This window comes from Pelecanus crispus, chromosome 2 (assembly GCF_030463565.1).
Source record: "Pelecanus crispus isolate bPelCri1 chromosome 2, bPelCri1.pri, whole genome shotgun sequence".
Classification (NCBI taxonomy): Eukaryota; Metazoa; Chordata; class Aves; order Pelecaniformes; family Pelecanidae; genus Pelecanus; species Pelecanus crispus.
Window position 1 is genome coordinate 56,826,868 of NC_134644.1, and position 15,712 is coordinate 56,842,579.

Sequence of the window (15,712 nt, forward strand, 5' to 3'; positions counted from 1 at the left end):
TATTAAAACCAACAGGTTTTCATTCTTAAAATACTATTCATATTTGAAGAAATGCCTGATTGATAAAGAGAATCAGTGCAGAATATGAAATCCTTACAAAAAACCCTGAGGCTCCAGGCAGGGGGAGAAATCCCACTACAATGGAGCATGATAAATGCTGCATGAAATACTAACATAATGTTTCATGTTAGACATTTAGAAAAAACTTGATTATCTCACTGAGATCAGATATAAGAGTTAATGCAGAAAAGACATTTTCATTGAACATCTTGCTACACCAAAAAAACGATGCATAGATCTGTTTCCTTATTAACATTGGACACGGTATAGATTTCCACATCTAAAACCCGCTATAAAGCCCCAGATTTTTGTAAATCATCTCTTTTTCTTGGTTAAGAAACTATTACTTTTCTCCATCTGGAGAAGTTTAATAAATGGCAGGAAAATCATTAAAAACAATTAAGCAAACAGTGATACAAACCATGCTTTACCCATTATGAAACTCTACCCTTTCTCTCTGACATACACAGTTGTGAGGTTTACCATGTTACTGGAGAGCAGATCTGTGACTTGTTACTGTATAATTTTCTACTTCTATATGGAAAAAAATTATTAATATTGCAACTTGTAAGTGTGTGCATGAGACACAAGAGGATGGGGCAGGACAAATGGAGGCTCTGCCAATATATAGATGCTCTCTCCCTTACCTGTTATCACTTTGTTTTATTGAAAATACTCATCTAGTTAAAGCATCAGTACATCTGTTCTTTATCTGTTTTTAACCAATAACTGGCTATGGAGGGGAGGGAGGGGGGAAGACCTATAAACCCTCAAGAATGAAATCAGAATCACAGGAATTAATAGCCTGGTTCACAAAAGCTTTAATGTCCTGAAATCCTGCTTTCACTCCTTTTCAGTAAATAGCTAAGGGCACTGCATGACAGTGGGGGCTTAATTGCTCTGGACCACAGTCTGTCCGTGGAGGAAGACATGTGTTATTCATTATGAGCTGAGTGGCATTCATGCCTAGGAGAACAGAAAGGGGAAAAAAAGGCAAAAGACTATTTTTCACAATACTTGACTCCCCTACCTCCGCATGATTTATCATTCCCTAGTTCCACCTAGCGGTCAAAAAGGATTTGAAGTGCTTGTAATAGATACAGTCACGGCAGCGAGACAAGTTCATTTCGGCCACATCACACAAGTTTGTTATAACAAATCATCCATACGTTTTTGCCACAACAGGAACCCATCTAACTGCCATGTGAAGTGTAATCTATAGATAAAACTTGAATAACACTGAGATGCTGAGACATTTAATGAAACCTTCTCACACCTGTCTTTTCAGTGTCACAGTCTCTTCCTTGTGCTGTACTCCTATCAGCAGTGATATAAACATTTTCATACCAGGGGCACTTAGCAAGTCTGAATCTCTTGCACAGGTATGTGTTTGTTCTCATGGATAAAGGTCACCCACTCCTCTGTTCAACGACCATGCCACTAAAAAGAATTACTCCTCCCTTTTGAACCCGTGACTGCATCCAAGATGTGGCACTTGAGTACTACAGCTCTTTACTCAGCATGTGATGAAAAGTGAAAGAGAAACAAATGGTAGCAGCTTCATTCCTATGGAAGTGAGATGCCCTATTTGCAATTCTTGTTATAATATATTCAGATAAGGAAATAAACCATCTCTGCCTGCTGTAAATGTGGCATCCAATCAAGTATGCATTGCACAGCATACCGTGATTCAGAAACATGCTCCAAAGCCCATACCACACTCAGAATGAGAGAGATACAAAACCAGAATGTGCTGTCAAGTGGAAAAGCAGTCAAAATAAGGATCAGTTTTACCTGCAGTGTGAAGTTGAGAGACTGGAAGAGGCACTCATGGTTTTCCAATTGAACAAAGTTGGATGCTTCCACAGAATCCCCGTAGAAAAATGAAGTAGGAAAGACTTCTCTGAAAGATCAAGACACAGATTTAGTAAGCTCTGTTTGTCACCAAAATTAAATACATTTGGGGCAAGCTGAATTGCACCCCTTGCTTTCTGGTCATGTGAAATTCTATGGGGCCATTTTACATTAATCTGTTATTTGTGATTGTATTTCCTCTTGACAGTACTAGATTACACATAGAGCATCTCAACTGACCCAGGTTAACATCCCATCATTGAAGCACACTTCTTTTGATTACTTATCTCTTTTTCTCCTTTCCTATCACAAAACCTCTTCTCCAGGGTCCCCTGCCATGGATGATTTGTGCAAGTCCTATAGCTTGCATAACACAGGAAATCATTGCACTACCAAGTTAACGTGAAGAAACTTTCGGTTATATATTCACTGAAGTAACATTTCAATTTTATCTACCATTTACATAGCATTGCAGGAATAAACACTTCATTAATTATCTGAGCTTCACTATCTTTATGATTAGCAGATGGCTAAAGGGAAGAGTAGAGGGGGATATAACTTGCTTTCAACTACAGTGGCACAGGCCAAGTCTCCTCAACTACTCTTATCATCTTATCACAAAGTAAAATGCAGTAGGGTTTTATCAGAAAAGACTTGGAAGCACAACACAGTACCTGGAAATCCTGTAGAAGAGGACTAGGAGTGCATTAAGCATCCTTTGTGCCTCCTCCTAATCTCAGGCTGCTCCACTGGCTGGAAAGGGTCCTGGTGTAATTTCAGACAAACCTTGGCGAGAGGCTGCCTAAAACTCTGCTTCCTTCCCAGGCTGTCCTTTTGGGTCAGAGGTTTTTTTGAGACAGGATTTTAGCCTGTTTAGGTACATTTCCTTTTTTCCTGCCTGCCTCCTATGCCAGGGATTGCTAGGGGCAACAGCAAGAGACAGATTTACTCCTCCCATTTATGGCGTTGTGCCAGAAGGCTCCTCCCAAACATGGTGCAAGCCATTCCGGGCTATTTATGACCAGGGATGAAGTTTGCTCTCATAGACTCAAATGCAGGAGAGCTAAAAAAAATAAGCTTTAAAAATACACTGTCCAAAAAAGACTATTACCAATATTACCATGCCTGGGAATGTTGTGCCCTCCAATAAACCAATTTTTTCCCCGGTAGCTGGACATTTCTGTGAACGTGAATTAAATAAAACTTGTCTATGAGAAAGAAAAAAAAAATCCACATAGTCACTTGGGTGGGGCTTATAAATTCAGAGACCTTGTGCTTTTAAAAAGTACATTCTGAAGAGAAAGAAGAGAGCCCAATTTTTATCATGTTTTTTGGCATGCAGTATTCTGTAGGTGACAGAGATCCAGAGACATACATGAAAGCATTCCTATCTGTAAAGCTGTACAAAACCCAATCTGTATCAAAGCATCAAGAAGCAAGGGATACAGAGCTAAATTTCTACACAATCTGTAACAATGAAAGCATTCAAAAACTTCCAGAACACACTGCTGAGACTGTACTCTCAATATGGAGAAGATTTTTGTCCTTGCTATTCATCTTGTGAGGTCTGACAGCGCTCTTCACTTCTCTGAGCAGGGTCAAGCCATTCTGACTATTGTGGCAGTCATTAAGGGCTTTTATTTCTATGCAACAAGAGGGGAAATCAGCTTTAAGTGGTAAAACCCAGACTAGGCCACAAATCTGAGTTTACCCAGCTTTTCAGCCAAATCACACGTCAGTCAGGTAACTTTGTTCCTACACATGTAGCACACTGGTGAAGGGAATTTTTGACTTCCACTGATGCCAACCCGCACTGCTCATTTAGACAATACGTATTCTCTGGGGATTGCCAAAAATGGTGGCTAAAACAGACACTGACTTCTTGGGGACACTGCTGAGGAGTTTTTCCTTCCCCAGTTAAGGAATGAATGTCAACTTTCTCAGTCTACATGGACACTAATTCACCTCCAGTGACCAGGTCCCCCAATTACAACTCGAACACTGTCTATGCTAGAGGACGGTTTGTCTGTTGGGACTGACCACAAATCTTTCATTCTAGATTGTAATACAGAAGTGGAAGGAAAGACCTCTGAGAACAAAGGCAGGAACTCACACATGGGCAGTCCCGGACAATGGCTATGTGTTATACAAGTATTTCAGTCAAAGGGTGAGTGATGTTCCTTGGTTGGTATTCAGATGCCTTGCAGACTAGGGAGCAGAGGGAGTGGGAAAATGAACAGAAGCAAATTCTGATTGTGAAATTAAACAGAAAGGCGAACAGCTAGACTCCACCAACCTCCTTAAAATCCCAGAACATTTGACCCTAACCTTTGGCCTGGTGATTCTCAACCACATCCTTAAAGACATGCCCTAAGGAACAAGATGTGATTTACTTGTTCTGTTTTTATTTTATTTTAAGGTACATCATATCTACAGAATCACATGAATTCAAATATGATCACTACAATACCTACTATAAATGTGATGGTAACTAATTAGCGTTAGCTAGAAAGGAGTGAGAAAGAGGTACAGTGTTGGAATGGAAGGCACAACAAATAAAACTCCCAGATAATGAATAAGGTTGTCTGTCTTTCCAGAGTCTGGGAAACAGGGAAAAAACAACAGTCTGGCTACATGTAAACAAAGAGAAGAATTCAGTTTCTCACTGGAAGAGACTCAGATGTTATTGCTAGAATTATTATTATTTTTGTTGTTTTAATTTGGTGACTGGTACTTACCCGTTGATAGATGAGTCCACTTCGTGCATCAGGGGCACCGACAGGGTTAGAGTATTATCATGCAGAGATTCAGTGCGTTCTAGGTTTCCACTGTGCCAGAAAGCAAAAATAAACATGCTGTAAATCGACAGCCTTTGCAATATATCACACAGCTTCACAGCTACCATCTCTCTGCCTTGTACTCCGAGCCTCTCTATTTGAGTGATGTCAGCTCTCCTTAAAAAGATTAAGAGTTACATTTGTTCATCCCACCTTGGAGAGGGCACACACATGAAGCACGTGTTTTGCGACTGCTCCTCTGTGGCTGTGACATGATCAGGCTCACACCAAAAAACCTATCTTGGAGCACAGTGTGAATTCAAACGGCAGTGCGAAACTACAGCAGCCATCATACACAGTGGAGAGAAACAAGGACACTTAGACTCCAATGCAAGGGTTCATTTTCTCCCAGCCTAACTGTACGTCAGTTTGGGAGGGATACACAAAGCCCACAGAGGGTCTTGACTCAGTAAATGAAACTGCGCTTTCATTGTACTTGCATTGTACCACAGCACCAATTTGGTGCCACTACAAGCGGCTTTTTGGGTGAGACCCTCATACTGAACTGACCGTAACCCCTCAGCAGCTCCAGGCCCTCTTCCAGTACTTAGTTGTCTACTTCACATTTTCAAAGGCAGTTGCCTCAACTGGCCAAAAGCAGAAGGAGGAAAGAGAAAAGGAAGCAACCATCTCTCATTTGAGTCAGTTTATTTCAGTGTGAACACTTATGTATGAAGTCTGGGAAAGGTTCCTGAAATGCATGTCCAACATGGAAACTTGTAATTATTCTAATTCTGATGGTGAGTCTGCTTGGTGGGTGACAGCTCGGAAGAACAATCTTGAAAGATATGTTACATATATTTCCAATTTGTTCAGCAGTGACTCTGGAGTCACTTTTGTCTTGCAGTTCATTGGATTTACTCACAAATCAAACTGGCAAAACAAAAAATATGTTCCTATTTATTTGAGGACAGTATCACTGAGGCAACAGCAGGCAGTAACATCCCAAGTGATACCATGCAGATGATGAGTTGCTCAGATTACAAAAACAGAGCCTGCTGGCTACATACATGCACAGATATAGCTCAGCTTTCTGCAACTGAGACATTGGCCATGTCTGCTAATAAAACTATGGCCCAGATGGAAAAACCCACAAACTTTCAGTCCCAGGAAAAAAACGTTTAATAAAAACCTTTCCTCTGAATAGGCTCAAAGAAGAGTCCAAAATGGAGACATTTCTCATCCAACACAAATACCGAGATACCATGGTGGCAGGCAGAATAAGCAAGTAGAATTCCATATAGGGTTCATGGGTACATGCTTATCTGTTTCAGATGGAGCAAAGGTACTGTCAGAAAAGGAAAGTATAGCTCAGTGAATCTAGCTCTAGAAAAATAGTTCACACCAGGAAGCACAGAAGAGGCTTTTTGGTTTTTTGGGTTTTTTGTTTTTGGTTTTGGTTTTTTTAAACAGAAAGAGTAAATGTAATGTAATGTTTAGCCCTTCCTCCAACTGATCCCTCCCACTACTGAACCAGTCTCTTGTTACGGCTGCTACTGCCAAATTTGCAGCTTCAAGAGACAGGCTTAAATGGCCACTTGAAGGGCAATACTTACTTTCCCATGACAGCATGGCATAGCTTCTCTGCACCCAGCCATTTCTGCCAGACTAGCTCCAATTTTGTGTGGAAACACTGTGCCCACTCATTGCAGTTTGTCTGTACTGAGACACTTCCTCTCCATCTCCTTATCACTGAGTTTACCCCAGGGCTCCCTGCAACTCTTGTGGTAGAAAGATTTTATTACACTTATTTGACAGCAAGAGAATTGAGCAATTTGCTCAAAGTCACAGAGAAAATGAAGGTAATCAGTACTGGGACCCGCCCTGTTGTCTTTGGAGGTTCAGCTGAATCCTTCAAAACACAACTGTCCTCCTACCAAACCTTCTGAAATGAGAAACTTTCTCTTAACCCCTCTGAGCATTCACACTATGTGTACAAACTACTGGGGTTTTTTTTTGCTGCATATAAAGGCTCTGACTAACCCTTCTCACTGGTAGGGAACAGAAATCTGAGGAGTGAGGTTACAGAGGAAAGCCCTGTGCTATCCAAAGCAGGGAAATGAGAGGTACAATCTGGACAACACTGGCTGGGCAAATTTAAAGGAGTGCTGACCCATCTTTGCACCAGCTGGCTTTCACCTAGCAGAAACTGATGCACCTCCCTGACCTAGAAGCATCAAGGGGTCATCTGAACGCACAACAAACTTCTCCTCACAAAGAATAAAACTTCTCTAACATGCAAGACATGGTCTTGCCCCTCTGATGCAAGGTCTCACTTTCAGTGTTTCATACCAGCCACACGTGGTGCAGGATCTTGTTCCCACCTACAGCTGTTACTGCAGGGGGAGGACTATGCCTTATGAGAGCAGTCACTCAGCAACCGCTACATCTCATCTCTCATCTTCAGCTGGTTGATGAGGTGTCATCAAATTGGAGAGGAGAATTCAGGCTGGAGATCCTGATTTTGACATGGGAGGGTATGAAGTTGGAACCAGCCACACACACAGCCTGTCAGAGCAGCAGTTTATGGCCCAGGTTAATGCAGCCGTGCTATTGTCAGTTCCCATACGCACCCAGACAGTGCCAGTGACCAAATCAGCCATGGAGCCTCCTGCTTTGTGGCACATGATCTTAGGAGGCACAGAGCATGTGTCACACCTTTTATTCTGCCCGAGATAAAAGCCCTGTGCACACATATTTGGCATCATACCCTACTTCAATGCCTGCTGCAAGTGTCCTTGGGGAAGTACCCTATTCAGCTGTTTCATGCAGTCTGTCATAGCTCGCTGAAGATCCAGAGGGGGAAAAAATAGACATGCAACTTTGGAAACTGTCAGTGAGATCCCTGACCATCTGATGAAAGCATTTATCTTTTTTGGTTCGCATCCAAGCACGCTTATTTCATTCAAATGCTGGAACAAATGGGTCTGCCTGGTGCTGATCGTCAACCGCAGCTGAGCTGAGCTTGACACAGGGCCCAAAGGGATGGGCACAGAAACACAAGGGCCTTCCGACTGACAGAACACAAAATGCTCCTTCAGAATTGCAACTGCCTGGGCAAAAAAAGCCAAAGCATGATCCTGCTTCATTTTTCAGGAAGCTGCATCACATGGTTCCTCTATATCAGAATATTTCAGAATATATCAGAATATTTCAGCTGAAGGGGACCTACAGTGATCACCTATTCCAACTGCCATTATCAAAATACATGCACTTAGCCCTGTATTTTACCCTCATTTACTACACATACACGTGTCTATGACTGTTGTCACATGATTGTCAAGCATATGCAATGCACACTTCAGGCAACAAAGAATATCCAAGTCATCAAGATGTACAAAGGTTTCCTTACCTTTGGGCAGTGACGAGGAAGGTAAGCGTTTCTTCCTGCCCGGACAAGTGGCTTGTGTCAAAGATCACACTGAACTCATACTGTGCAAAGAAAAAGCGGTATTTAGAGACACAGTATATTGTTTCAAAATGTATTTATTCTGAAACTTTGCGTATATTTTACTGGCCTAGCTGTACAAAAGGAACATATTTTGATACATGTAAGAGAGTCTCCTCTACTGTACAGTAGCTTTTAAATCTTAGCAATATTGTCTCTGTTCAAATACTAGAGAGTCTGATTTTTCCTTCATTGTGAAAAGGCCTTTATTAGAATTGCCATTCAAAAATATTTCTTGAGGAGATCATCTGCCAGGGGAATAGTCTTCTAGTAAAAGGGGATCGCTACCTGAAACTACGCCAGCACCAATCTATACATTACTTGCTGGTGAAGAGATCTTTTGGGGGAATAACGATCATCCCATAAGCCTGCACAGAGATTTGGAACAACCGGCACAGGCTAAAGCAACATTCAGGCCACCCCTCATAATGGATAAAATCAGATGCTAATTTTGGAAAGAGAATCTACTTTGATGACCACTGTAGCACTACATTAACTTTCCCACGCAACAACTTTTCTACCTAACTCCAAACTCCAAACAGTTTTTGGCCAAGTGAAAGAGTTTCCAAATTCATGCTAATTTCAATGGCTTGCTGAAAAATACCTGAAGATAACCCAACTATGTCATTCTGAAGCAAAACACTGAAATTCTTACATTCCAGATAATATTTTGCTACTGCATTTATTTTTTCCATTCCATTTTAAATCTTTTTAAATGTTTCAAAACAGCACATTACAGTCAATAAAGCACATAAAAACTTTCATGTTGGGTCAAAGGATATGTCAATTCAAATGGAAAGGAGCAGTTTTTGAAACTGAAATTTTCTGAAAAAATTCAGACTCATTTTGTTCAAGTCGTCCTGAAATTATTCCTCACCTTCTCACCTTTCTGGGTTGGTCATTTGTACAGCAACAGAAAGAACCCAGCTGGTTTTCTAAACATTATGAGAGAGTTCATTTTCTACTACTGAGCAAAATCCTCTTTAGAAGCTACCAGGAGACCACAATATGAAAAAGTCATTAAGACATTTTCATTGTCATTCACACAAGTTTAGTTGCACTTTAATGTGAGACAAGACAAAAATAAAAACAGAGTAAGGCAACATAAATATGACAGAGAGTCCTTTTCTAATTTTCTGCAGATTTTTCGTAGCTGCAACTCTAGCATTTTTCAAGAGCATTGTATTGCAGTGCACAGGGTACTGTCATTGGCTCTGTCTGGTGGGAAAGAGGACAGCTACCCTCTGTAACTGTGAAAGGCTTGGATATCTGGGTTAGAAAGCTACAGAAAGTATCAGTCACAGACGTTTGACAGAGCAGTTGCCCTTCCAGCCACTCCTTGGAGACAAAGAGGTGAACAGACCATCACTCTGCAAATGCAAACATCATAACATTACCCTAGATTTCGATCTCATGAAAGGAAATCCCACGCTACATTTGAGGAAGTCTGACTCCAGCAACTCACAGGCAATGCCCAGCTCCTCCTGTAAGAAAATAAAAAAGACCATGAGATGATAGATTTGGGGAGAAAAAGAGGATTACTAAGAAATACCATTGTGATGAAATATCATAGAAAACCAAACATTTCCCACCATGGCACTGTTATTCCCAGAAAAACTAACACTCACTGAATAAGGAAAAGTGCAGTGTTGTACGTCCTTACTCCACCTCAGTCAGACCAGCACTGGGAAGAAGACAACCATCAGACCATTGCTTTGAGAGACAGAGCATGGGGAAATACTGCATTACTACACACATTAGAGTCAGGGGATCAGCCCAAGTTCTTGGATTAATCAGACCATCAGTTGTTCCCTCTGTTTATTAAAAGACAGCTTTCAAATGGTCCAGAAGACAGGTTCCCCAAGGTAGTTTTTCCAGGTACCAGGATCTTAAAGAGACAACTGTGTTGGGTGACAGTGACCAAAACATGCCACACACACATGCTGGAAAAAATGTTAAGCTGGTCCTGGTGTCATTCACTGCCCTGATCTCTTTCTCTGGTCCACAGGACGAGCCACGTTGGTATGGATACCAACTTTCTTTAGTGATACAATGGGGGCATAGTTAAAGTAGAGGGATGAGCCTCTCCTCATGCTAAACATTGACAGACTATGAACATTGTCAATAATACAAACGAAAAAGGTTGAAGCAGCCCTATCCTGCTTGACAAGTGACTCCACTACAACAACAGAAATACTTTTATTCAATGGAGAGTGTTTTTTTGCTCCATAAAATAAGTGTCTGGCTCCAGGTTAGCACTTTCTCATCTCCAGATTATCAGGGAACAGTTTTATGCTCTGTCACTGTAGGCAAGTTCATCTCACTAAACTTTAGGAGTGGGATTCAGCTCTGGAATCTGATATGCGCTTTTAGGTGCCTACACAGCAAGTGATTGCTATGTGATCTAGATGTCAGTGCTCCCATCATAGTCAATGGATGTAGAAAATGGTTCAGCAGACCAAATGCAGACGTTTCGTTTAGACTGGGCTGAATACCTCTCTAGGCCCTAGTATTGACTAGATCATCACTGGAGTTATGGTACTGACAGAATCATAGAATCGTTTAGGTTGGAAAGGACCTTTAAGATCATCCAGTCCAACCATTAACCTAACATTACCAAGTCCACCACTAAACTAATTAAGGGTAGAGTAGCAACCCCACGCCTCCTGGCTTGGTGGCTGGATCATTTATAATGAAAGTAAAAACGAGGAATCAGTAAGATTGGAAAGGACCTCTAAGATCATCATTCCAATCATCAACCCAAAACCCCCATGCCCACTAAACCATGTCCCAAAGTGCCACGTCTACCTGTTTTTTGAACACCTCCAGGGATGGGGACTCCACAACCTCTCTGGGCAGCCTGTTCCAGTGCTTGACTACCCTTTCCGTGAAGAATTTTTCCTAATATCCAATCTAAACCTCCCCTGGCGCAGCTGGAGCCCATTTCCTCTTGTCCTATCGCTAACTACATGGGAGAAGAGACCAACACCCACCTCGCTACAACCTCCTTTCAGGTAGTTGTACAGAGCGATAAGGTCTCCCCTCAGCCTCCTCTTCTCCAGACTAAACAACCCCAGTTCCCTCAGCCGCTCCTCATAAGACCTGTGCTCCAGACCCTTCACCAGCCTTGTTGCCCTTCTCTGGACACGCTCCAGCACCTCAATGTCTTTCTTGTATTGAGGAGCCCAAAACTGGACACAGTATTCCAGGTGCAGCCTCACCAGCGCCCAGTACAGGGGGACAATCACCTCCCTGCTCCTGCTGGCCACACTATTCCTGATACAAGCCAGGATGCTGTTGGCCTTCTTGGCCACCTGGGCACACTGCTGGCTCATGTTCAGCCGGCTGTCAACCAGCACCCCCAGGTCCTTTTCAGCCAGGCAGCTTCCCAGCCACTCTTCCCCAAGCCTGTAGCGTTGCATGGGGTTGTTGTGACCCAAGTGCAGGACCCGGCACTTGGCCTTGTTGAACCTCATCCAGTTGGCCTTGGCCCATCGGTCCAGCCTGTCCAGGTCCCTCTGCAGGGCCATCCTACCCTCGAGCAGATGTTATGCAGCTACAATATGAATGCCTACATTTAGACATCTGAATCTATAAATTAACTCTATTCTAGACATGTAGCTGAGAACCTCTTAGCTACATGACATATGATTTATTTGACCTATTTTCGGTATCTACAGCAGTTTGCGAAGCCCAGGCTCTGTCTCCTTATGCTCATTTCCCAAATCACTTCACATATGAGATCTGTTTTAAATATGCACTTAAAATTAGGCATTTACATAAGTACCATTCTCAGCTGGAACAAGCACATGTGGAAGTAGCTTCCTGAACCATGGACTCAGGCTATAAGCATCTCCAGGAAATGCCTCTCTGCCTTTCACATTCTGACCTGAGCACAGCATTAGTGCTCTACAGACGTAACTATTATCCTAATTACAAGTCTGACAGCGTTCAGATTCTTGATCTTCTAACTGCTTCCTGTGATATCTGAAAGACAAGGTCTCCTTTATCTTCAAAATCATGGTTCAAATCAGGGCACACATTTATAGAAAATTATAGCACTAATGCTATCTTTCTCATCTGACTCAGGCAGTATTTCACTGGTTTCATATGAAAAGAAAACAATGTAAGGAGAAGATCCGTGCATGCTTGGGGATGCCTGATGGTGAGATATTACTCCAGTACTACTCAAATGCCAGAGCAGTGGCCTCCACATTCAGCTTCTTTATGGATTTGTTTCCTTGCAATCTTCAGTAGACTTCTATTTGCAGAAATACAAAAGATGGCACTGCCCAGCAAAACAAATACCTAGCTTCAGTCGTACAAAGTTGCCATCCTCATATGCTGTGTTAGATTTTCTCCTCTGTTTAATACAAAACAGCAGAGCAAGTGCTTCATGGTGAAGCATCCCCTTCCCTTGCCTTTTCCTCTTGGCAGTCTGGGAGGTTCTCCCGTTTTATGTGAGTGATCAAGTGAACACTGAGCAGCTGCATAACCAAACAAAAAAATTCACAGCTGTTTCCTCTGGGAACATTCTTGGTTCTGTGTTGTTCAAATGTCCCTTGCCGCCTAACTGTGGCAACCTATGAACTCTCTTTCATCAACTCCCAACCTCTGTTCATGCAGGAGGGGTTTCTATTTACATAGCTGTCTGGTGGTGACAGTGACCAGACAGACCCAAGAGGCTGCCTCCTCTCCTCAAGGCCATATCGCTTCAGGGATGTCAAAAAACACGATAACAGAAAGAACTCTCATCTTGATAATGGAAGAAGTGCAGTACTACTTCATTTTGCACATTGGTGGCTGCCTGCCTTTGCAGCCCTGAGAGCAGGCAGGCAGATGCCAGTTGCTTTATAATGGTCTGTTAAGGAAATGACAGATAATGTTGCACTGGCTGGTTTTGCTGTTACTGCTTGCAACAGCTTAATGGATGCAGTAAGATTGACTCGAACAACATTCTGGCTTCACTAGCATACCATCCAGTTTAATGTTTGATAGTAACACAACATTGTTAATGCTACAAAGTCAAACTGTTCAATGCTAGGAAAGAGCAGAAATAAGTTGGCCCGCATGACACTGGTTCAGTCTTCTGCACATTTCTAAATTACACAGGTTACCCAGAAAACTTCTCCCATGGACCCCTTGCCTTGCTCTGTGATTAGGATGGAGAAGCTCAGCTAACGAGTAAACATTTTGTTTTTCCTTCACTGCTCACTGTCTGGCTTCAGGCTTTATTTGCAGTGCACTGTTTTGGAGAGAGAGAAAATTGTTTCTTCATGGGATTTCCTATGGTGTTCAGTTCTGTAACACGTGGGTACTCTGTAAGCACTAAATAAATTCAATTTTCACACTGTTCCTGCAAGCTGAAGGGTTGGTGCTGTCATATCTAACAAATAGGGAATGGAAACAGTGCAACTCTGGGCTTCCAGAAATTTTGGATGCTACTTCTCACTGATGTTAGGTAATGCTTTTAGTGTGCAATGCTTCTCTATGACAATATAACCCAGCTTACTGCATGAGTTTCCATAGCAGTTTCTAGTTTGCTTAGAAAACGTAGCCAAAGGCATTAGAAGCTTCCCTTCCAACAAGACAGTGTGAAGCTTTATCTGGAAAACTTTGTTTTCTTTCTGAAACATTTCAGAGCATTTCATATTCTTAGGAGAGTCAATCAGACCAATAGTGAGCTAATTAGCCAAATAGCTGTACTATTACTGTGTAACAAATGCAGACCTGGGTATGAGAAACATGAAGCTCAGACTGGCTCACGGACTTCTCAAAGTCCTTTACTGCAGAAAGAAAAGTTCCTGATAATATAACACGAGCAATGAAACAGTCAAGTTCCAACTCCATTATAAGAGGCACATGGGGAAAGAACAACTCAACCTAAATTCTGTAGCATAATGCTGTCAAACATAATCCCTGGGGCATGCAATCAGGTGTATGAGCAGAGATGTAACAAACTGGCCTTGTTTTTGAACATAAGTGTTTTGAAGTGTAAATATTATGTGTGATTTCAACTAAGTAGTGCAGGAGGCCGGTAATGATCATATTAATGTAGTGCATAGAAGCAGCAACCTGGGAATGTTGCTATTTGCTAAATTTAAGACTTGAGAGGAGAAATTTCAGCGATGCTCATGTTCTTCCCCAGTTCTTCCCCATCTCTCTGCTGTTTCAGATATTTGTTTGGTGCACCACACAGTCTTCACTGGGGGACACCAGCTGTCTCCTCCACTGGCATCTTTGGCCAGTACCTGCCTCAGCAGAAGTGGGCTGGTGCTGAACATGGGAGCTCCGAGTACATCTGACTACAGGCAGACAATGTGGGATGCACCTTGGAGCAATGTCTCCTCATATTCTTGTTCCTAACCCATACGCTATGTGCAGTCAAATCCTTATTGCCCAAAACAACTCAGACCCTAACCAGAAGAAAGCAAGGGGCTCACAGAGTAATTTGCTTCAGACAGCTAGACAAGCTAGATCAAGCTGAATGCTTAAAACAATGCATTCAGCTTGGTCTAGAAAGCATTTCAGCATAAATAAAGCATTTTAACCACATAGATGGGATGCTGAACTATGGGATCATTATCTTACCCTGGAATAACTCAAGAGCAATATCCTTTTGCTGGCTTCATCTAGCTGATTATCTGGGGATATAACACATGGAACTACCCCAGATCTTGCTCCTTTCCTATCACAGAGATTGTAACTGGACTGCAAGAGAACCACACATTTTTCAGGCCACGTAAGGTAGGTTATAGCTTGTCAGCACTAGAACGGGTCATACCAAATAAGTCTTTCATGGCATGTATTTTGGCATTTTAAAAGCTTGTCTTCCCTTAATAGTATTTGATGGGCCCAATGTTCTCATGGTACAGAGGTGGGACTAGTGCCAGCTGGAGTGCAAGACCAGATTACTTCAGGTATGATCCTGGAAAAGGTCCCTTATTAGAACCAAATCCTGCTCAAACAAAGCTGCTGTTTGTCCCCCTCCTCCTGAAACAAACATTTTTAGAAGATTTCTTAAATATTGTTTACTTTGACCTTCAAGGGTCCTTTTCAACTTGGTTAACTGCCAAATCTAAGACCTAAGAAGACGGAAAAGCGAATGCCTCAAGAAAACAGTAAGAGAGAACTGCTGGTGGAAGAAAGGTTGCCTGGCTCCAGATAAAACACAGTCACAGGTCAGATACTCTGCCTCTGGGAAGAGTCTTCATGTTGACGCACACATGTTGATCCTAATTGAGCTCCCTCTTCCTGAATGTGGATGACCACAAATGGCCACCATACGTGAAACGGCACAGCCCAAAGAAGGATATTGAAAATTCCTCAGCTTCACCTTGACTGACGGTTGTCAAATCAGATTGCATATGTTTTTTTCCCAAGGGAGTCTCACATAGCTCATATGGGATGACTTATTGATCAGCCAATACACCCTGACCCTTCTCTGCCTCACTTATGTCCAACCAAAACCCTCCAACTTTCCTGAGCCTGATCTGGCAGTTCATATAACCAT

The 15,712-nt window shown here is 42.3% G+C and overlaps 1 protein-coding gene across 1 annotated transcript in view; it reads right to left on the bottom strand.

Annotated features, from left to right (window-relative positions):
• Positions 1 to 15,712, bottom strand: part of ITGA9 (integrin subunit alpha 9) — a 227,411-nt gene that overhangs the window by 44,616 nt on the left and 167,083 nt on the right. Inside the window, exons 19-22 of the mRNA XM_075705767.1 lie at positions 9,597 to 9,683; positions 8,104 to 8,183; positions 4,653 to 4,742; positions 1,855 to 1,963 (exon numbers count right to left, since the gene is read on the bottom strand). Coding sequence (XP_075561882.1) covers positions 1,855 to 1,963; positions 4,653 to 4,742; positions 8,104 to 8,183; positions 9,597 to 9,683 — 366 coding nt within the window. The remainder of the gene's footprint in view (positions 1 to 1,854; positions 1,964 to 4,652; positions 4,743 to 8,103; positions 8,184 to 9,596; positions 9,684 to 15,712) is intronic.